The sequence below is a fragment of the Quercus lobata genome, chromosome 11 (assembly GCF_001633185.2).
Source record: "Quercus lobata isolate SW786 chromosome 11, ValleyOak3.0 Primary Assembly, whole genome shotgun sequence".
Taxonomy (NCBI): domain Eukaryota; kingdom Viridiplantae; phylum Streptophyta; class Magnoliopsida; order Fagales; family Fagaceae; genus Quercus; species Quercus lobata.
The window spans coordinates 1,199,197-1,221,009 of NC_044914.1; the positions used below are offsets into that span (position 1 = coordinate 1,199,197).

General features: G+C 32.9%; 2 protein-coding genes and 1 pseudogene across 2 annotated transcripts; 2 read left to right on the plus strand and 1 right to left on the minus strand.

The window, feature by feature from the left end:
* Positions 1 to 1,923: 1,923 nt before the first annotated feature.
* Positions 1,924 to 7,604, minus strand: LOC115968441 (annotated as a pseudogene).
* Positions 7,605 to 7,894: 290 nt separating this feature from the next.
* LOC115968443 lies at positions 7,895 to 10,051 on the plus strand. Its single transcript, XM_031087838.1, has 4 exons — positions 7,895 to 8,416; positions 9,342 to 9,416; positions 9,692 to 9,782; positions 9,994 to 10,051. Exons 1-4 carry the CDS (start codon positions 7,895 to 7,897, stop codon positions 10,011 to 10,013), a joined length of 708 nt encoding a protein of 235 aa, XP_030943698.1. The 3' UTR covers positions 10,014 to 10,051.
* A 7,613-nt stretch (positions 10,052 to 17,664) lies between these two features.
* LOC115969515 (sm-like protein LSM1B) lies at positions 17,665 to 20,933 on the plus strand. The gene is made up of 5 exons (XM_031089182.1): positions 17,665 to 18,073; positions 19,533 to 19,601; positions 19,699 to 19,814; positions 19,914 to 19,976; positions 20,428 to 20,933. Exons 1-5 carry the CDS (start codon positions 18,013 to 18,015, stop codon positions 20,503 to 20,505), a joined length of 387 nt encoding a protein of 128 aa, XP_030945042.1. The 5' UTR covers positions 17,665 to 18,012; the 3' UTR covers positions 20,506 to 20,933.
* The last annotated feature ends 880 nt before the right edge of the window (positions 20,934 to 21,813 follow it).

Genomic DNA, 21,813 nt, shown 5'->3' on the forward strand with positions numbered 1-21,813 from the left:
AGGCCATTTGAGGTAGTGCTTATCTTTAATTTGCACTAAAATTTGATCAACAGGCATAACTAGAGGAATGAATTTTACCGTCCGAGGGGTCTTTTCATCTTTTCATCTGTTCCTGTCAGTATTTTGACAATCTGCCCGTTCCTTTTTTCGTCCTCTTCAGTCGTTCTCGTTTCTCTCCTTCTCATTGGGCTTCTATATTCCTTTTATTACTACTAGGGCGTCCTCAGCGTTCATATACTTCTGAGCCTTTAAGAGCATTTCTGCCATCATCCGAGAAGGATTCTTCGCGAGTGAGACCATGAATTCCCTGGATTTTAATCTGGCTTTAAAAGTCGTCAGCTGCACTTTGTCATATGCTTCATCCACCTCCAAGGTTTCACGAGTGAAACGCTTCACATACGACCTCAAGGTTTCTTTTTCTCCTTGTCTAATGGTAAGCAGATGGTTTGGTAGCCTTTTTGGGCGTTGCCCACCGACAAAGTGACGTAGGAAGGAATTGCCTAACTGCTCAAAGTTATTGATGGACGACGTTGGTAACTTAGTGAACCATTCTCTCGCCGCTCCTTTGAGAGTGGTGGGGAAAGAACGGCATAAGATCTTGTTAGGGGGCTGTTGAAGATCCAAAGTCGTCTTGAAAGTGTTGAGGTGATCCAGAGGATCCTTCAACCCATCAAATGGCTCGAGCTATGGTAGATGGAACTTTGAGGGCATCGGGCATTCTAGGACTACTGTAGTGAAGGGTGAATCTGTCTTCCTGACCATTTGATCTAAGCTTGGGTTTGTTTTCTCCTTGATTGCATTCTTCAACTCGTCCATCTCCTTTCTCATTTCCCTGAGAAGGTCCGAGCTCGTCCCTTTTGGAGTAACTGGTCGTCAGTGGTCATCCCTCCTTTAGCTATCCCCGTCATCGTCCCGGTTGGTCTCCGAGCGATTGTCTTCTTGTTGTAGTCATAGCCTCATCTCTTGGTTCTGTCTGGTAAGCTCCTCCATGCTGGCTATGAGCGTCTGGATTTGCAGGGCTAATGCTGCAAGATCTTGGTTAGTGTTGGACTCGATCTGGACTTGTGAGTTGAATGGAACTACGTTCTCAAACCTAAGAGCGAAAAAGTCGTCCCCACAGACAGCGCCAAACGTCAACTAAATGATCGTCCAGAAGGAAAGTCGTCCAAGCTCCTGTAAAAATAAATAAAGAATGGAGGACGTAAAGAACACCAGTATGGTGCCTGCCACAAGGCCTCCGATGATTAAGTCAGATAAACTGAGAGAGAAAAAAGAACTTGATATCAAGATATTAGAGTATAGGGGTGAAAATTTTTCTTGTACCTCTCCCAAGGTCCTGAGGTATGTATATATACGTATCTGCCTCTTCATCATAGCCGTTGGGGGTGTTTGATGGCAGTCTTCAATGTGGTGTCTATAACGCCTCTGAGGGGTTTGAATGAGAGGATCTTGCTCCTCCCAACGACATGAATACTTATTGTTGGTGTGTAACGCTTTCCCCATTGACTAAGGTTTAATGCCCTTCCTTCATCTAGTGCTAGCCGTTATGGACGAGTTCTCTGCCTGAGGAAAATGTGTTAGGCTTATCAACCCCTATTCTAGGTTATGATAATTGAGTTGTGATAGAAAATTTGTAATTTGACAAAACTTAGGTCCACATCTTTAGCTGTTCTATTTTAGGTTTTACAATTGAAATCAAATATATAATTGTATTGATTAATATGGAAAAAGCCGTGGTATCTTTTATAAGGAAAATTAAACTCAACTATATGGCCTTTGGTCAATGCAATGACATTGTTGAATTTAAGGACACCTTGTAACTAAGTTTTACCCTTTGTAATTAATTATTTATTATTATATAAAGAGGAATAAAAATACTCCAAACCATTTGCTATGCTCCATTTCATGCTTCACAAATGATAATTAGCCATGTGTGCTTCTCTCCCTATTTTTCCTATTTACTAATGGAAGCAACGCTATTGATATTAACAAATAACGACTCAAGACATTAACTAGTATGAATAGATGATATTTTTGAGCAGATCTCCTCTCCAATGATGAGAGTGATGTAAATCCTTCTATTTTGGACATAGTCATAAGAATTTTTGGAAGTACAATAAGAAATATCTTTAATGCAATGCCTGGGAGAAATCCTTGGATTACAGACTTGACAACTTTCCTGCACTAAGATTTCAAGCCTCAGTTCTAATTGATACACACGACAAGAAAATTTGATGTGCTTTTATACTGTAGGAAATAAGAAGAAGATAAAAGAAGTATATTTTTCCTAAATTTCAGCATATGAATAGGAATAAAACATATAGACATTGAAATCATTAAGTAATATGCACTTTCTCCTTGTCTACATCCTACCACATTCTTTCCATAAGAAAGCCAATTCAAACATGAGCATGAATTTGCCAATATTGTTAGCTTATAGTTGCAGTGTGCCCCCTAATATTAGTATAATAATAATATCATGATTCTCCTTTTAGCTTGGAAAGCTCCCAATTTTGTTTGATGATGAAACCAAGAAAATAGCACAGTAAAAGCCAAGAGGTTCAGTATAGCATTTTTTTTTTTTTTAAATTGATTCATTCAATTCAAGAATAGAATGGGTTTGACATACTGAAATAAGGCATTTAATAATAGAAGGAAAAGGTTCCTACTTTTCTATTAGTGGCTTCAAGAAAGGAAGAAACTTCTCAATGCCCTCAATGTTGGCCAGAGATTGAACGAACGCTATTGGTATCACAAAGAAGAAAATAAGGAAAAATAGACCAACAGCCATAAGCAACCTACGAATAGTGAGTTCAAAATATGGAATCACAAGATTGTCCCAAAAGACATCATGTGGCTCGGGAGCCCAATCTGTCAACCAAATTGTAGGGTCTTTTGATTGCTGAGTTTGAGCACAGACAGCTGCTCCCCATCGTGTTTTGAATGAAACAAATGCTGCTGGAACTAGCCTTGGGATCAATAATTACCCTTTCTCTTTCTGCATCTTCCTGAATGAAAGTAACAGTGTTAAACATCTAAAGGAGAAGAAAGCAAAACATCCTTATCAATCAGTTTCATTTTTCAGAAAAGAAGAGAAGATATAGAGGCATCGATATGAGGACTGCATTGCCTAATATAAACAATGTATAATAATAGCTAATTATTAGCACATTCTGTTATATCATTATATGTCAAGAAAATGTACCGGTATTAAGAAGGTTCAACATTATTTTATCACTTCTTATATGTCATCCTTCTCCAAAGAAAGTGTCTTCCAATAGCAAACATAATATACCCTGAGTAACACTCTTCCACTAAAGAAAAATTGCAAACGTTCTTAACACCTAGCCATTCCCAATCCCCCCCACCAAAAAAAAAAAAAAAATTTGTAGTTCCAATAATATAAACCAAACTAGTAAGAAAACATAATTTGTCCATATTTTATAGTATGATACTGGCAACTCTTTCATTTACTCTTAAATTTTCTTAGATGTTCTCATAAAATGTTATCAGGCCTCATCATGTACTTTATAATGACAAACATACTAGCTGAGGTTGAAAAAAGGCTGTACTTTCTACCATCAACACGGAGAATGAAGCAGACCATTAACCATGTAAACACAATCACATGAGCAAATAATGAGAAGGACATAAAACAAATAATAGCAAAGCCACAGTAACAACAATAATAACAGTAAAAAAGAATAAAGTACTTACAGAAAAATAAAAAGCCTACAAGAAATAGGACACTAAATGTTAAAAAAGAATCTAGAAAGATGACACTAAACCTCATTTGCCAGTGCAAAATCAAGACTTACTTCTTCACTCAACTTTGCAATCTCATCAGTGTAATGGTCAATAGCATCCACTCTACTTCCCCATAGTCCCCAGAAACCTGTCTATATATAAATGGATGTGAGATGAACTCAAGAGTCTTAAATCACTAAGAAATTTATTATCATTTTCATTTTATGCAAGTAAGACAAGGGGCTCAATTAGAAAGGTATCTAATTCAACAAGAACAAAAGCCAAATTTTACCATTCGGAGAGAAGTACCTTTATAGTAGGCTTATTCACAGGATTTCTCTCATACTTATTTTGGTAGTAGACAAGCCAGTTTTGAAAGCTATTCTTTTTTTCAGCCAATTTTGCAAGCTTAACTGCATTGTGTACAACCTACAAAATTTAAAATACATGGAGCTTCACATAACTATATGTTATTGCCTGCACCAGTCAAACTGTTGACAGAATTTGACGCAGTTACTCACTTGATGTGTCAGATAATGATCAGGATGATTTACGCAAAAGAAATGTTCAATGTGTTCACTGACTGATTCATCCAGATCTGGGGGAACGTTTCTCACGAGAACCTGCAAAAGGACTTAGAGTCAAAATTACAAACAGAAGGCTAAAATGAAATTCGTATATAAGAAAATGCTAATGGGAGCAACAAATGGACACACATACACATATTTCTTCAGATATGCTAGTGGCAAGAATATAGAATGACTATTAAATTACCAATTTAAGTTATTAGGAAATGGTAAAGTTAATCATTTAAACATTATTCTAACACTCCCCTTTATGTATGGGCCCAAACTCCTAAATAAATGGGCCCAAAAAATGGAATTTTTAACTTTTATATTGGGAGGTAGAGTGGAGACAGGGTTTAAACTTAGGGCCACTTGTTTTGATACATGATAAATTCTCAATTGTCCCAAAACCTTAAGCTATTAGGAAATTGTGAATCTAATAATTTAACCATTATTCTAACAGATACCAAATTAGGAGCATCTTTGTCACCAATAAATAAATTGGTTGGCCAGCTATATGTGAAGGTATATGATGAAGTTTTCACAACAAGTTTTGAAGTGTATGGTATACAAATGCAACATGTTAATGAAACTCTTTGATAGTTGAGATTGCATTAAACAAAATTTCACAAGGTATGGTTAATATAGGTAAAACAAGGGCTATATGCTACAAATTAATGAACAAGTATGTGCACATGCATGAGACAGAGTTATGTAAGTGTTGGCAAGTTTTCATGAATTTTAATTCAAAAGGACCACTGAATTAAATCAGGAAAAATTATTATTATTATTTTTTAATCCTGTCATTAGAATGGAGTTATATGCCATACATGCAGAAGATTGATATCTAGAACCAGAACAATGATGACAAATAATTTTTTTCTTTAAATCTTTAGATGCGTTATTAGTAGTCTATAGTCTTACGTGGAATTTTTTACTGTTTGACTGAATTTTTTTTTTTTTTTTTAAATAGACGGTATAAATTCATGGAGAGATAATATGATACAGGAAAGCTGAAACACTTTTTTTTTTTTTTTTTTTTTTCAATAAGATAGAATTTCTACTATAGCCTAATCTAAGTGTATATGTATGTAAAGCTCCATTCTGGAGACTCGAATCTTGACCCTTATCTCCCACACCCCACAAGCACTTATATATGTAGAGTGACCACATCACCAAGGGTGCGCAGTGGTAAGCATAAAAACATTCTAATCACTTGTGAATAACTCCATTTAAATAATATGGTATTTCACTTTATAAAGACTGGCACTTTTTATTCATGTATTGGAGTGTAGGTTTCAGATAAGCCCTCAACTTTTGAAGCATTATAAGGGTAATTTAAAGAACTATTAATAAAAAGCAAGAGATTAGTTTATCTGATATCATTGTGCACAAGTGAATGTTTCTCTATAAAATTCTACGTTTTCCACAATAGATCAACATGGGTAAGTCCCATAATCAGATAAAGATTGAACTTGGATTGAAGGTTTAGCATTTCCTAACATTCATCTATGAAAAGAGGCTATAGTATCTCTCCTATTAATTAGCATTTCCATATATGTAATTATTCTATGAATCATAGTACTTGATTATTCGATTAATCATAATTTGCTCCTTATAGAATATGTCTACAAGCCTGAAGAAACAGATAAACCATAACGTAAGACAAGTTTCTAAAAATTTACAGCGAATTGATCTGGATGACGACATTCAGATGCCAGAAATTCCAACCTCATAGTAGCTATTTTCTTGTATTCCTTGTAAAGAACATAGAATGTCCAAAATGAGCAGAAATGCGACATTACAAGATGAGCCCAAAACCTGGAAGAGAATAACACAAAATTTCTTAGCAGTCTGGACCAACATTTCCAAATTGGGCTACGTAAAAAAAAAAAAGAAAGAACATATTTTTCAAAGAAATCAACGAGACAAACTCAAGTACTCACTCACTAAATTGAGAAAACCCAAGATTATGCTAAAAATTAGGATAAGAGATGTTAATAATGTTTTGTACCATTCATGAGAAATCAACATTCAAGAAGGTGCCTCCAGGGTACCATATTTCAATATGGAAACTTAAATTATGAACAAATCTATGATTTCAATCTTTAATAAGTTTTTCCAACAGTAGTGACGACAAGTAGTACAAGTAATGTAGGTGTAAAGTTTGAGATATTTCAAACTATGTCAAACTTAGTAGAAATAGCATTCTAAATCATATAATTCCATTCAATTTAGATTTAATATTGAAAAGAATTATGCACCTTCATTCCACTGAACCATAATGAAATTATCACTTTTAGCCCTTTGTGCTTGAAGAAAAATACTGTCAAGAAAATTTACTTATCAAAAATAAGAAAATAGAAAATCTGCAAGAGAGAGAATTGTTACACAGCTTTACAAAATAACCGGAAAAAGCTTATAAGCCTAAAAGAAAAAAATATACAAATTGAGAATCTAAACTGAATATATACATGTTTGTGGAACTAAATCATTTCTCACCTTTTCGATCCTGTAGGATTATTGGATATTGAAAGCTTGTCAATATTGCTAAATGTAAGATTCTTAAACTGTGCTAATTCTAGTGTCTTCCCGGTCCAGTTTACAGGTACCAAAACCACAAAGAGTAAGATTGGTTATAGGGAAAAGAATTTTCAAACTGCAAAAAAAAAAAAAAAAAAAAAAAAAAAGGAGTCTTCAAATTAGTTGATCCATCAAAAGTAAAGAACAAAATCAGAAGTAATAGCGCAATCATTTGTTAATATGTGTCTGCTTTAAAATGCATAACCCATCAATAATTTAAACACACACACAAAACTAAGTCAGCTCTGTATCAGTGGATGTAATATGTTACTATATGTGTCTCTATTTGTTGCAGTTCCAAAACCTTTCAAAAATCTTGATTGATGTCTCAATATCAGCTAGTAAAGAAAAGTGACAACATAATTAAAAGGAAAAAAAGAGTAGTCACAAGGATTAGGATACCATGCACAGTGGAAAATACAGATACAAATTCACAGGAACTGTAAACTATAAACTCACCCAAGAAGGTAGATCCTAATATATACAGCAGAATCAAGCCCTGCATGTTCAACAAGCTCAGGTTCTGGCATCTTCAATGCGGCAGGCATCCAATTCAAAAACCTTATGTACATTTTCAAGTCCAAGTTGACGAATCTGCCTAAAGCCGCAGAGCTCTTTCAGCTGAAACGTGTATGGTTCTAATTTTAAAAAACTTATTGGTTTTGATTAGTCAAATGTTGTCAAGTTGTTGGGCGAGTTCTAACACATTTTCTCAGTCCAAGGTTCTAAGTTCTAGCACATTTTACTTTCGTTCTGTTTAGGAAATTCAATAATATAGAACTGTTGAATATAATGGTTGTGATTCACGACAAATGTTATATGGTTGATACTAATAGAGAGAAAAGACTTTGTACTAATGCTTTGGGCTTCCTGTTAGAGTAAATATTATGAAAAACATTAGGATTGTACTAATGCTTTAGGTTTCTGATGTTATTGTTGTTTTTATTGTTCGTGTAACCACATCTAATTGAAATTTTTTTTCTGAATCAATAGATCAAATGCTACAAGAGCCTCAAAAAGAAGAACTCAGCGACTATCATCATGGATTGCGAGCAACTGGGACATTTGGGGAGCACAATTTGAAAGATGATCAAGTGAGGAGAAATCTTGAAGGGAATTTATCTTCCTCCGAAGATCATCTACAAGATCTTACACTTGAAGAGTTGGGAAAGCTTCAGAAGGATTTGAACTTGTTATTGCATGAACAGGTTGAGTCAACTTGCTCTAAAGAATCGGAAGCAACTAATCTTCAATTGCTAGATAGAGAGTCAAGCTTGGAAGCTGGTCTAAAAGTAGATATAAACTCATATTCTGATGAGTCAAAGAGCAAAGATAGTAGTCTCCAGCTTAGCACCAGCATAGTTCTGAATAGAGGAAAAGATATTGATTTGGATAATATTAAGGGTGCCATTGGCAAAAAATCATTGTCTTTTCTTCTTAAGAAAATATTTGTTTGCAGAAGTGGATTCTCACCTGCTCCAAGTTTAAGAGATCAACTCCTAGAATTAAGAATGGAGAAGGTAATGCGTAGATTATATAATATATATATATATATATATATAATAGGTCATTTTGTGGAATATGCTTTTGTTTTCTTAACCAACTGAATAATATATACAATATCTTATCCTGAATACAAATCCTCTCTCTGATCTTGAATGCAAAAAATGGGACAGAAGATTTGTATTCATCTTATTTTAATAATTAAGATTAAGTAAGTATGATACATTAAAAAAAAATAAAGGCGCTCTTTTGTTTAGTAGCTAGCTAGTGTTGTGCTAGCCGTAGAATTCTCCATCACTATATAATGTATCAAGTATTAATAATTCAAGGTATTACAAAATTTTACTATTTTAACCTTATAAATTGATGTATCAACTTTTAAATACTAGACAAAAAATTCAGTAAGATATTTTTTTTTATAATTATATTTTTGTTGTGGTATCAATCACATTCTTTTTTATATTATTTTGTAAGCTCTTATAATAAAATTGATTGAAAAATGATAAAGTCATTGCTAGTTTTACTAAAAGTTTACAAACTAATATGACATTTATTATGGTTAATTAGCGTCACTCAATAAAAATAATTAATAAATATCTTAATCACTTTTATTTTCTTTTTTTGTAATTAGTGACTTAATGGCTTAATAAATATCTTAATCTATCACTCAAATGAATTGATAATAAATGTAATATTTCCATCATGTATTTAGATTGGCATGTGCGATGTGTGTACTTTGAGACCATATGGATGCATTAGACATTAACAATGACATGCGTACTCATATATACATGCATGTACATTTCAGATCATGCTAACCCATCTCTTTATAGCTTTGAAGCAATGTTTTGTTTTTTTTTTTTTTTTTTTTTTTTTTTTTTTTTTTTTTTTTTTTACATATGTTGATTTCATTGTAAATTTTTTCCTCTTGGCTGGTTAAAGATTTTGAGATCAATGCTTCACAAGAAGATACATCCCCAAAGTTCTAGCAAAGCACTGTCTATGAAGAAATACTTGGTGCCAACACTACAAAAAAATGGGTCTAAAGCTGCGTTTGAAAAACGCAGCTTTAGACCCCAAAAACGCGGCTATAGGTTTTTAGCCGCGTTTCCTATAGCCGCGTTTACAAACGCGGCCTAAGGTCCGCAGCTCAAATCCTATAGCCGCGTTTTCAAAAAACGCGGCTAAAACCAACCTATAGCCGCGTTTTCTAACCGCGGCTATAGGATTCGACCTATAGCCGCGATTTTGGAAACGCAGCAGTAGACACAATCTATAGCCGCGTTTATTAGAAACGCGGCTCTAGGAAAGTTTTGAGCTGCGGTTATGAATTGAATGATAAGTCCAACAATGGAAGTAAATGGCTCAACACAGATTCTGAATGTGAGTTCTTTTATATGGTATAATATTCAACACATAAAGTCTTCTAAAAAAATGAACACAAAAATAATATATATATATATATATATATATATTAGTTGGAAAATGTTGCGTGCCTCATGGCCAAGAATTTATGCAAGACTCATTTAAACCTTCTCTCTCTGGAGGTATTAATAAAAATTTTGATCGGTCATTTTTTTTCCTTTTATCGTAGATATTGTTCTAGAGATATAGATTTACTCTACTTTGGTCAGCAGTGAAGACCGAAGAATAATGATTGGTAAGATTAATTGTTACTATGTCTTTTTGATAATTAATTTTTACTGTTTTAATTTTTTTTTTAAACCTTTTACTTGAAATCATGTTCTTAATTATTAATTACTCGTGCTAAATTTATTTGTATATAACCTGTCATGCGCAGTACTTAAGATGTTTCACCAGTTGGAGCTCATGATCAAGATGTGTCAATATTGCCTAAGTGATGATTTCAAGAATGACCCAAATGATCTAAAAGGTTTATATCTACATGTGAATGCAATCTCACATAATGGCATCTCATGTTGCAAGAAATTTAGGTCTCGGAAGGAAGTCAGTAATGCGGCAACATTTCTCATCTATGTGGTATTTTGGCAAATTATGCTAGCTATCTATGTTTTCTATTGAAAAAGGAATAAAATAAGGAAAAAGACTGAAACAGCTCTATGTACTTTCATGACAATGTATCAAATCATGAATCTATAGTTTGGTTCAAGATTGAAGTGCAAAAAAGCAGCTCAAAGAAGACAGTTTATACAGATTGATTGCTATTCGATCGTCTCTTGATCGATTGAAATCTCCAAACTTGACAGCCTTTTTGATTGCAGCTCGATTGATAGGAAGTGGATTTTCAATCTCTCCAAAACTAAGCTCAACACATTTGTTTTCTATAAAAGGTTATCTTCTCTTCTCTTATCTGTTTGCTCTCTCTCTCTCTGATTGAAGCTTCAATAAAAAGAATAGAGATTTGAGCTCTGAAGTCTGAACAGCAATCTTATCTCTTGCTACTGCTATTGCTCCACATATGAAGTAGAAGATGATGATGATACACATTCACCCAGCCCCAACAGTTGCACCTTCCGTTCTTGATTTCTCTCTCTCTCTTGCTCTCCTTCAATCTATAAACGAGTGACTATGAGTTTGATGAAATGATTTTGAGGAAAAAAAAAAAAAAAAAGGATGGTGGATCAATCTAGGTCTGGCCTGATAAAGTGGGGGGGGATGATTAATGTTTCCTCTAAATTCATTCCACGTCAAAAATCAAAATAGATTTTTTAGTTAAAAATGCTAGGAGAAGTTACATTTTACCATCTTAAATTATACTTTAAATTACACTTTACATCTTAAGCCTTTAGAATTTATGATTATCATTCTAAACTAAAACTCATGTTACACTTTGCACACCACCGTTAATTTTGCTCTTATCTTGATCAACATTACGTAAAAAGACCTAATTGTCCCTCTTCCCAATCACTTAAAAACAAATGAGAAATTACACGTTACTACCCTAAATTAGACTCTTAATTACCCTTTGCATCAAAAACTTCGGTTTTCCATCCAAGAAAACAATAGAATTGATGGTGGGGCACAAAGTGTAACACAACTTATAGTTTAGGGTGCTAACTATGCATTCTAAAAGTTTAAGGTGGAAAGTGTAAATTAAGATATAGTTTAGGATGGTAAAGTGTAATTATTCCAAAATGTTGAAATCAATTGAATGACCAGTTTGTTTAAAATGGTCTAGTATTTCTTTTTTTTGAAACCAAAATGGTCTAGTATTTAAACCAAGACGAAATAGGACTCTATGTATCAATTTGGGTACAAGAACAAAAAAATCTGGTCATTCTAGCTACTATGGAACAAATTTTAAAACATTTTTAGAGGCTTTAGGGTTCTAATAAAGATATTTTTTAATCAATATTATACTAATTACTCAATTCTACACTCAATATTCAAATTAAAATTGGATAAAATGATATTTGTTTATATGATTGGGTTCATGTCAAAATGGGGTGACTTATCTTAAAATGGATGATGATTTGAGTTATTATAGGTTTCAGTTAGCTCAACTAGTTAAGTTTATTGTCATCAAATAAGATATTTGGGGGGTTTAATCCTCGCTTACATCAAAAAATCAATTAGTGTCTTGGTATGATAATAAATAGTAATCATGAAAAGCAAACACATAAGTTGAAACTCAATCATATCTATAATTAAAAAAAAAAAAAAATAGAATGGTGAATGGGTTTTTTTTTTTTTTTTTTTTTGGCTAAATAGAGTTGTGGGGGAGTAGGCTGAATCTACTCGAAGACCTTAACCTAAAAAGAGCGTCCCAAAAAGCCCTATCTACGGAACAAGGCTCGGCCCATGTGCTAGCATGAGATGATCGAGCCCCCTATCAAGAAGAGATCATTTGGGCTCATTGTCGAGATAATTCGAGAAACCCATCTTCTTGAGGAAACATAGCCTAACCAAGAAGCGATTATTTGTTTAGCTGAGAACACCCTTTTCACCTACTTGCCCCGAGAAACACATTAAAGAAAACGCAGAGCCTAATGTAACAGCCACTTCTGCATTAATGAACTTTCCTTACCTAATGTCATCCATGCTGGCCTGAATAGTAGAAACACCTCCAAAAGTCTTTCTTCATGATTAAGAAGTGGTAGGAGAAGATGCCGATGGGACAAGTATCCTCCTAAATCCAACTAAGAGTAGGACAGCTGGAAGAGGATGAGAATGGCTATAAAAGGAGGAGGAGGATAATAGGAAAGGGGATCCAAAAAACAAAAAAAAAAAAAAACATGAGGAAGAACAAGAGAGAGAAAGTGAGAGTATTCCTAACTTGTATCTCCCCTCTAGAGCTTCTATACACACCTCAAGAAATCGGTTTTTCATCAATACAAGAGTCCAAGAGTCCATTACTATTGTCTTCATTTCCGATCATTTGTCTAATCTTCCCATTGTGGAATTTTACCCCTCCTAAAAGAAAATAATTGTGTTGATAAAAAAATCCTAAGCGAGTTCAGTTTGCTACTTGTTTTAGACCCCCACAAGAGTCATTTGAATTAATTGCTGTTTAAGCATATTATTAACATAAAATTGACTCTTTTATTAATTGTGTAAAAGAGAGTTGAATTTTTTGACCTGTTTTGACACAAACCTATTTATACTAAATATTTTTGTTGCCAACATTAATGCAATTACATGGTATAGAAGATTTGTAGCAGCAATTTCATTGACATATGCCATTCTCTGATTGAACTTGATTACTGCAAGACTATTAATAAATAATATTTCCTTACATCTTATAATAATATTCATGTCTATCATTGAGATTTTTTGTTTTGTTTTTTTTGTGAGGGAAATCTATCATCGAGTATAAAATGAATATCAAGAACCAATTGATTGGTCCACCTACCGTGTTAATTGAATTCAACAACGCTATGAACCAAAATAATAATAATATGCATCCACCAAAACAACCAAAAGTCCCCCACCGTAATAGCGAAAAGACAATACCTAAATAGCCAGGAGTCGACATTTAATTGAGAGTCACACGGTGCTGCTTGATATTTGTTGAGGAGATGGAACTTCCCTCTTTTTTTTTCTTTTTCTTTTTTTAATAATATTTTTATAATAAATCTTAGGTAATAAGTTATTACTACTTCTAAATTTAAATTTACCATTGAAATTGTTTTTTTTTTTTTTTTTTGTCTACTTGCAATAATCAATAACAACTTACTTTTTAGCATTTATTATAAAAATATGGTGGAGATTAAAACGGATCTCATGGTTGTCTTGGCACAAACCTCTATAATCTGGAATTAATCCAATGGTCCACAACTAGTAAGACATAATTATAAAGGAGGATAAGGTTTTTTGTTTCCAAGCAAGATTGTTATAGGGTGAAATTTAATTTCATTCTTGTAGTATTCTTGTAGTTTTGTTTGTTTGTTTGTTTTTTTTTTTTTTTTAAATAGTTAAAATATATATATTAGCATGTCGCGAACCTTTGAGGATCGAATCAGGGCCCTCCTACTCCCCCATGCATTTGATCTTAAAATTTGGACTAAATGAAATTATCATTTTGTCCAAAAATCATTTAAAGATTTCATTTTAGTTCAACTTTTAAGAGGACAAAATGTATTACTTAAAATTTTTTATGACACTGAATTTTGATAAGATGGTCAAAGTTTTATAATTTAATTGACATATCTTAGAATTTTCAACTTAGAAGCTAAGATTTAAAATCTCCATTATTGTCCACCATAGCTATTAAATTATAACCAACAAAATTGTGATAAAATAAAAATATAATTATAAAAATTTCGTGTACAAAATTTAAAATCAATTAATCTAGACCGAATGGAAAGATTTAATTTAAGGAAAATGATATTTTTACATTTACTTTCATAATTTTAAATATGTATATTTTTTGTTTTTTAAAAATAAAACGTGTATCAAAATATTAATTTTGAATATTTTACAAAATGGTGAATATAACATGAATATAAAAAAGAATATTTCCTTAATTTATAACTAAAAAAATTTAAGAAGCAAACCTTCTCAAAAAAAAAAAAAAAAAAAAAAAAAAACTTTAGGAAGTGAAATGTACTAAAGCTTTGTTTGGATTGCACTGAAAACATGGGACGTTTGCATTTGACGTTTTTTCCTTGGGTCTCGTACACTATTTATAGGACTTGCAAGTACGGAATTCAGCAAATTATGCTTTAAAACTGGATCTCACGGCACTATTCACACATTTAAAAATTATTTTACTACAGTATTTTCAGTAATAAATTTTCAATTTTTAACAATAAGCGGTATCCAAACAGACCTTAAAACATTATAAGATTTTTATTTTTTTATTTTATGGGAACATAGTTGGCAAAGATTAAACCAAGTACTCAATTGTCCCTCTTCCCCAATCACTTTAAAAAAAAAAAAAAAAAAAAATTACATGTTATTACCCTAAATTAGACTCTTAATTACACTTTGCATCATAAACTTTGGTTTTCCATCTAAAATAACAACAGAATTGATGGTGGGGCACAACACAACTTATAATTTAGGGTGCTAACTATGCATTATGAAAGTTTAAGGTGTAAAGTGTAATTTGAGGTATAATTTATGGTGGTAAAGTGTAATTACCCCGAAGGTTGAATTCGATTGAATAGCATGTTTTGTTTAAAATGGTCTAGTATTTAAACCAAGACAAGATAGGACTTTATGTATCAATTCGGGTAAAAGAACAAAAAAATCTGGTCATTCTAGCTGCTATAGAACAAATTTTAAACATTGTTAGAGGCTTTAGGGTTCTAATAAAGACATTTTTTTTAATCAATATAGCCATTAAAGTTATACTAATTACTCAATTCTATATTTTAAATGATATTTATTTATATGATTGGGTTCATGTCAAAATGGGGTTACTTATCTTAAAATGAATGATGAATTGAGTTATTAGGGGTTCCATTTAGCTCAACTGATAAAGTTTGTTGTCATCAAATAAGAGATTTGGGGGGTTTAATCCATGCTTATGCTAAAAAATCAATTGGTGTCTTGGTCTGATGGTAAAAAGTTATCATGAGAAACAAACACTATAAGTTGAAACTCAATCAGAATGGTGAATGGGGTCATTTGTTTGTTTGTTTTGTTGTTGTTGCTTTGGTTAAATAGAGTTGTGGAGGAGTAGACTGAATCTACCCCAAAGACCTTAACTCGAAGAGAGCATTCCAAAAATCCCTATCTGCGAAACAGGCCCGGCCCTTATGCCAACATGAGATAACCGAGCACCCCCCCCCCCCCCCCAAAGTCAAGAAGAGATCATTTGGGCTTATTACTGAGATAATTCGAGTTCCCAAGGAAACATAACCCAACCAAGAAGCGGTCATTTGTTTAGCCGAGAACACCCTTTTTGCCTATTTGGCTTGGGAAACACATTGAAGAAAATGCAAAGCCTAATGTAACAGCCACCTTCGCATTACTGAACTCTCCTTATCAAATGTCATCCACATTGTCCTAAATAGTTGAAACATCCATAAAAGTCTTCTTTCATGATTAAGAAATAGTCTTATAAGGTGTTGAAGAGACAAATATCCCCCTAAATCTAGCTAAGAGAGCAGGACAACTAGAAGAGGAGGAGAGGAGGAGGAGACAAAAATATTTAGTATATATCTTAAATAGGTTTTGTTTTTTTGTGTGAGAAGAAATCTATCATCGAGTATAAATGAATATCAAGAGTCAATTGATTGGTCCACCAACGGTGTTAATTGAATTCAACAACGCCATAAAAAAAATAAATAAATAATATGCATCCACCAAAACAAAATATCACCCACCGTAATAGAGAAAAGACAATACCTAAATAGCCACAAGTCGACATTTAATTGATAGTAGCATGGTGCTTGATATTTGTTGGGGAGATGGAATTTTTATTTTTATTTTTATTTTTAGAAATGTTATGCTCACAATATTTTTATAATAAATCATAGGTGATAAATTGTTATTAGTTCTAAATTTAAATTCATCACTAAATTTGTTCGTTTGTCTACTTGTAATAATTAATAACCACCTAATTCTTAGAATTTATTATAAAAATGTTGTGGAGACTAAAACTTGGTGGATCTCATTGTCGTCTTGGCACAAACCTCTATGATTTGAAAATAATCCAATGGTCCACAACTAGTTAGACATGATAATAGAGGATAAAAGGTTTTTCATTTCCAAGTAAGATTGTTATAGGGTGAAATTTAATTTCAATCTTGTAGTTTTGTTTGTTTTGTTTTTTTAAATGGTTAAAATATAGTATAGACTAGCATGTTGCACCCCTGTGCGGGTTGAACCAGGGCCCTCCTACTCCCCCATGCATTTGATCTTAAAATTTGGACCGAATGAAATTATCATTTTGTCCAAAAATATCATTTAAAATTTTCATTTTAGTTCAAATTTTAAGAGGACAAAATGTATTACTTAAAATTTTTTATGACACTAAATTTTAATAAGATGGTCAAAATTTTATAATTTAATTGACATATCTTAGAATTTTTAACTTAGCGGCTTAGATTTAAAATCCCCACTACGGTCCACCCAAAGCTATTAAATTATAACCAACAAAATTGTGATAGAATAAAAATATATTTATAAAAATTTCGTGTACAAAATGTAAAATCAATTAATCTAGACCGAATGGAAAGATTTAATTTAAGGAAAATGATATATTTACATGTACTTTCATAATTTTAAATATGTATATATTTTTGTTTTTTAAAAATAAAACGTGCATCAAAACATTAAATTTGAATATTTTATAAAATGGTGAATATAACATGAATATAAAAAAGAATATTTCCTTAATTTATGACCAAAAAAATTTAGGAAGTGAACCTTCTCAAAAAAAAAAAAAAAAAAAACTTTAGGAAGTGAAATGTACTGAAGGTTCCTTTGGATTGCACTAAAACATGGAACGTCTGCATTTGGTGTTTTTTCTTTTGGTTCTGTGCATTGTTCATGGGACCTACAAGTACGGAATTAAACAAATTTTACTTTAAAATTGAGTTTCACAGTATTATCTATATATTTAAAAATTATTTTATTATAGTATTTTCTGTAATAACTTTTCAATTTTCAATTATAAATGGTATCCAAACAAACCTTAAAACGTGGCAAGATTTTTATTTTATTTTATTTTATTTATGGGAAAATAGTTGGCAAATTAAACCGAGTAAATGGTAATTTCGATATAATTATTCTTTTTTTTTTTTTTTAAGTGAATTTCGATATAATTATTCTGAATTCACTGTACCCTCTAAAAATATACTATATTCTATATATTTCCAAAGGTCAAAGGAGCAAGTTTTATTTATGTTTTTACAGTGTCAGAGAGAAAGAGAGTGTGTGCGTTTGAAAAAGGTGAAATCTTTGGGCAAAGGCCGGTGATGAAAGGTCCAAACCTAACTTTTCTCAAGCTCAAGTGTGACAAGACTTTAATCTGAGAGTTGGGTTTGTGTTGAATTTGGGTGTGTGGTTGGGGGGGGTTTTTTCTTTTTTGTGGAGGTTCGAGTTTCGTTTCGTGTTTGTGAGTGTGAGACTTTTTGAGGGGTTGGTTTTGGGAAGCCAATGCAATTTGAGGAGTCTTTGGAATTGGAAGAGTGTTGGGTATTTGTTCAAGTCATAGAAATAGAGTGAGTGAAGCTCCATGTCGTGGGCTGGCCCTGATGATGTCTTGCTCTCCACCTCTCTTGCTAGCTATCTTGACAGTAATCTATCTTTTTCCTTCTTTTTCTCTCTCTGGATTTGTGTGAATATGTGTTTGAAGGTTGAATTTGAAGCCAAATGCAAATGGGTTGCCTGATGATTTGCTACTAACATTTGTTTTGTATGTATTTCTGGAAATTTGATATCTTTATAAAGTTTTTTCCTTCAATTGTTATTTATATGGTTGCAGTTTGCTTTATAAAATTCAATGAAATATGTTTATGTATTTAGTTACTGTTAGATTTAGAGATTCTTTTTTATTTATTTTTATAACTAAATTTTGGATATGAGGGGGCTGTGATATGTTTTGTGGTTGATTAAGATATCATTTAACTTTGAATTCCTTTCTCTCTTTCTTTTTCCATTAATAAAAGCCTCGTTTTTGGAGTGTCTGTATAGTAGCTATAGCAATTTTGAGTTTTCGAAGTAGTACTAAAACCATGAACAATTGTGGTATAGGTCTGACATCTCTATCAGTGTTTTAATTTTGGAAAAAGAGCGCCCCCCCCCCCCCTTTTGTGTGTGTGTGTAGGCAAGCGTCAAATTTAGTCATTTTTGTTTTAATGAATGGATCCATTATAGATATTGGAGTGTCCCTATACATGTGGTGGACCTATTTAGTGTGTTGAGGATTCATAACAGACCCAAAAGTTTTGGGACTAAGGCATTGTTATATAACTCCTGAATTCAAAGATTTAGACATAACTTAACTTCCTTCTATAATTCAACTAATAACATTAGAACTATCATCTTCAACATAATACAACAATAATTCAAGGATGGTTGCTTCATTTGTTGTTGACTTCCTTTTATAATTCAACTAATGACATTAAAATTATGACCTTCAACATAATGAAAAAATAATTCAAGGATGATTGCTTTAGCCCATTGAAAGCACTCGTAACCTCATTTGGTGGTATGCTATTTCTATAATTGAAAAACCTGCAGAGTATGAATATGAAGAAACTTTAACTACTTCTCATAATTCTACTCAGTAGTAATTGACCTCGACCTGGACCTAGATGCCTTAGGAGCATCTACACTTAGTCAAGCTTAACAAAGTTTAACTCTTGGAATCTATTTCCCTCAAACAGACATTGAGGGCTCCACTACACAGCTGCTTGTGATTGGTGCTATGGTAGGCTCTTCTTTAACTTTTGCCAATGTCTAAACTCACCAAATTTTATAATAAAAATCTATTGCCCAATGTTGAAATTCTTGCACATTTACTGCTTTTGTTTCAATGCAACCCATACAAGCACTGTTGTTTCTATGTGAGCCACCCCTTCTCCCCCCCCCCCCCCCCCTTCTTTTCTTTTTCATTGGTATGAAATCAAACAATTGTACAAATAAGGCATTTTGTAACTGCATCATCTAGAATTCATCATAGATTCAATCTAATTGATATCAGAAAATCTCTTTTTTATAAATTATTTTGCTTAAACTTCAAATATCTTGCAGAAAAACTTCTGGTCTTGTTGAGAGATGGTCGAAAGCTCATGGGGATACTACGTTCTTTTGATCAATTTGGTAAAATATCCAAATAGCATGCTAAGTTCTAATGTTTTTTATGCTTTCTGTTTCTTTTTGAGCCTTAATTTACTCTAGTACTCTTCCATATTCACAGCTAATGTTGTTCTTCAAGATGCATGTGATAGAGTTATTGTTGGCGAACTTTATTGTGACATCCCCTTGGGTCTATATGTAATCCGTGGGGAGAATGTTGTCTTAATTGGAGAGCTGGTATAATGTTTTCTTTATTACACTGTGAGACTTGTCTGTTGTTAACAACAACTGCAAAATTTAGCCTCTGATTTTCTTAATTTACATCTCATTCTTTAGGACTTGGATAAGGAAGAGCTTCCCCCTAATATGACTCGTGTGTCAGAAGCAGAGATAAAAAGGGTAAGTTTCTGGTAGTATATTGTGTTTGGTTGCTTTGAAAACTGAACATTGATTCCAATCTATACACATTAGCCCTGTGTACATGTAATTAATTCATTGTTTTCTTGTAAAATTGCCTTCACTATAATCCAATAATAAGATAATGAGAATTTTGCATATTTTGTAAAGATATGCAGCAGCAGAACAGCAATACATATGGTCAGTCTTGGCAGTAATCCACTTGAGTCAAAAGTCTCCAATTACAAATGTTGAAACCACTTTCCAAAAATTTTCACCTATAAGCCCCCGCAATGCATATGTATATATATATATATATATATATATTTATAAAAGTGTTGATGTGGTTAAAGAGTGGAATCCTTTAACTGCACTACTAAGATTAGTTGGATGAGAATTCATTGCTTTTGTGTTTTGCACTTTCAAATTACTCAAGTGCATGTTCTCTCTCCAGGCTCAGAAAGCAGAAAGGGATGCTACAGATCTGAAGGGCTCCATGAGAAAAAGAATGGAGTTCCTTGATTTTGACTGACTGATACTGCCATGGTATGAGGTCATGCCTTGTCCGCAAATATTAGTGCGGCTGTGACCTAAATATGAACAATGCAGGTTAAGCTTACCAGATTTACACCGTCTTTCTGGAGGGGGCAGCAAAAGAACAGTTGCGACTGTTATGAGGACCTAATTCGCCAAGGCTAGGAGGGAAGTCAAGTTTTGGATCTCTTAGAGGCAATGATGCTTCATCTCCCCCCTATTTGGTTTCTTGTAGTCCTTACATTTGGTTTTTCTTATCTATCGAACACAATTTGTCTGAAATTATTAAGAGTTGCTCATTTGGCACCGCGTTTTTTATGGTGTCATCATTTCACTTCATGTGTAAGATGGTTATTCTTGTTATTCACATTATAATTTCATGCAGCTGGTTCTTTATGTAACTATTGCTGCTATGCGCTATTTTGGCATGCTCTATATTCTTGTCATTTCCAATGTTTAAGGTGTAGGATTTTCCAGTCCAAGAGACACTGCTGTTCATTGGTTCAATGTTCAATGTCGTGGAAATAATTAAGTCATAACTTATAAGCTTTATTGCTGTCCCCCTTAGTTAATTATAGAACGTACAGTTGAGTCCTATACTGATATTTTCTCAGTCAATGATCAATGGTACAGTTGAGTCCTATACTGATAATTTCTCAGTTAATGATCAATGGTAAGATGTGGAAAATTATTAGGTAAACCCAAAATAAAATGAGTGCCATTTTTTTATATATATCAAATGACTTGCACCTATTGGTGAGGAGTACCACATCAGCTATACTTCGACGGTATCTAATAATTACTTAATTGTTTTGATAGCATTTTAGAGTTGCAAATATCTTGATGGTGAAATAAGATGCTTATGGGTTTTATTTAATCAGATTTGAGTGAGAAACAATCTGGCTAGTGCTTCTTTGGGAGCTTATTGCAGATAGGACACCACTGCTTTGTTAGACATGGAATTTAGTGTTGGCTACCAGATTTGTGTAGGGTGTGAATTCTGTGGATCCTTTGTGGATGGCTTTTTGATCCTTTTTTCTTACAGGAAAATGCATTGTATGCAATCAAGTTTTAAGTTTTTTAACACATGAGATTTAACCAGAAAAATAATTCAGAAAACTTAGGGTCTGTTTTGATACTGCTCATTGTTGAAAACTGAAAATACTGTAACAAAATAATTTTTAAATGTTTGAATAGTGTCGTGAGACCCAGTTTTAATGAAAATTTTGTTGAATTAGACAATTTGTGGGTCCTATGAATAGTGCACGAGACCCACTCACAGAGATGCAAACGCACTAAAATTTCA

Coding starts and splice junctions, on each gene's coding strand:
- LOC115968443 (XM_031087838.1), top strand. CDS start 7,895: ATGCTACAAGAGCCTCAAAAAGAAGAACTCAGCGACTATCATCATGGA. Junction 9,417..9,691: donor TGTCTATGAAGAAATACTTG/GTGCCAACACTA, acceptor CGCGTTTATTAG/AAACGCGGCTCTAGGAAAGT. Junction 9,783..9,993: donor GCTCAACACAGATTCTGAAT/GTGAGTTCTTTT, acceptor CTTTTATCGTAG/ATATTGTTCTAGAGATATAG.
- LOC115969515 (XM_031089182.1), top strand. CDS start 18,013: ATGTCGTGGGCTGGCCCTGATGATGTCTTGCTCTCCACCTCTCTTGCT. Junction 19,602..19,698: donor ACGTTCTTTTGATCAATTTG/GTAAAATATCCA, acceptor CCATATTCACAG/CTAATGTTGTTCTTCAAGAT. Junction 19,977..20,427: donor CAGAAGCAGAGATAAAAAGG/GTAAGTTTCTGG, acceptor TTCTCTCTCCAG/GCTCAGAAAGCAGAAAGGGA.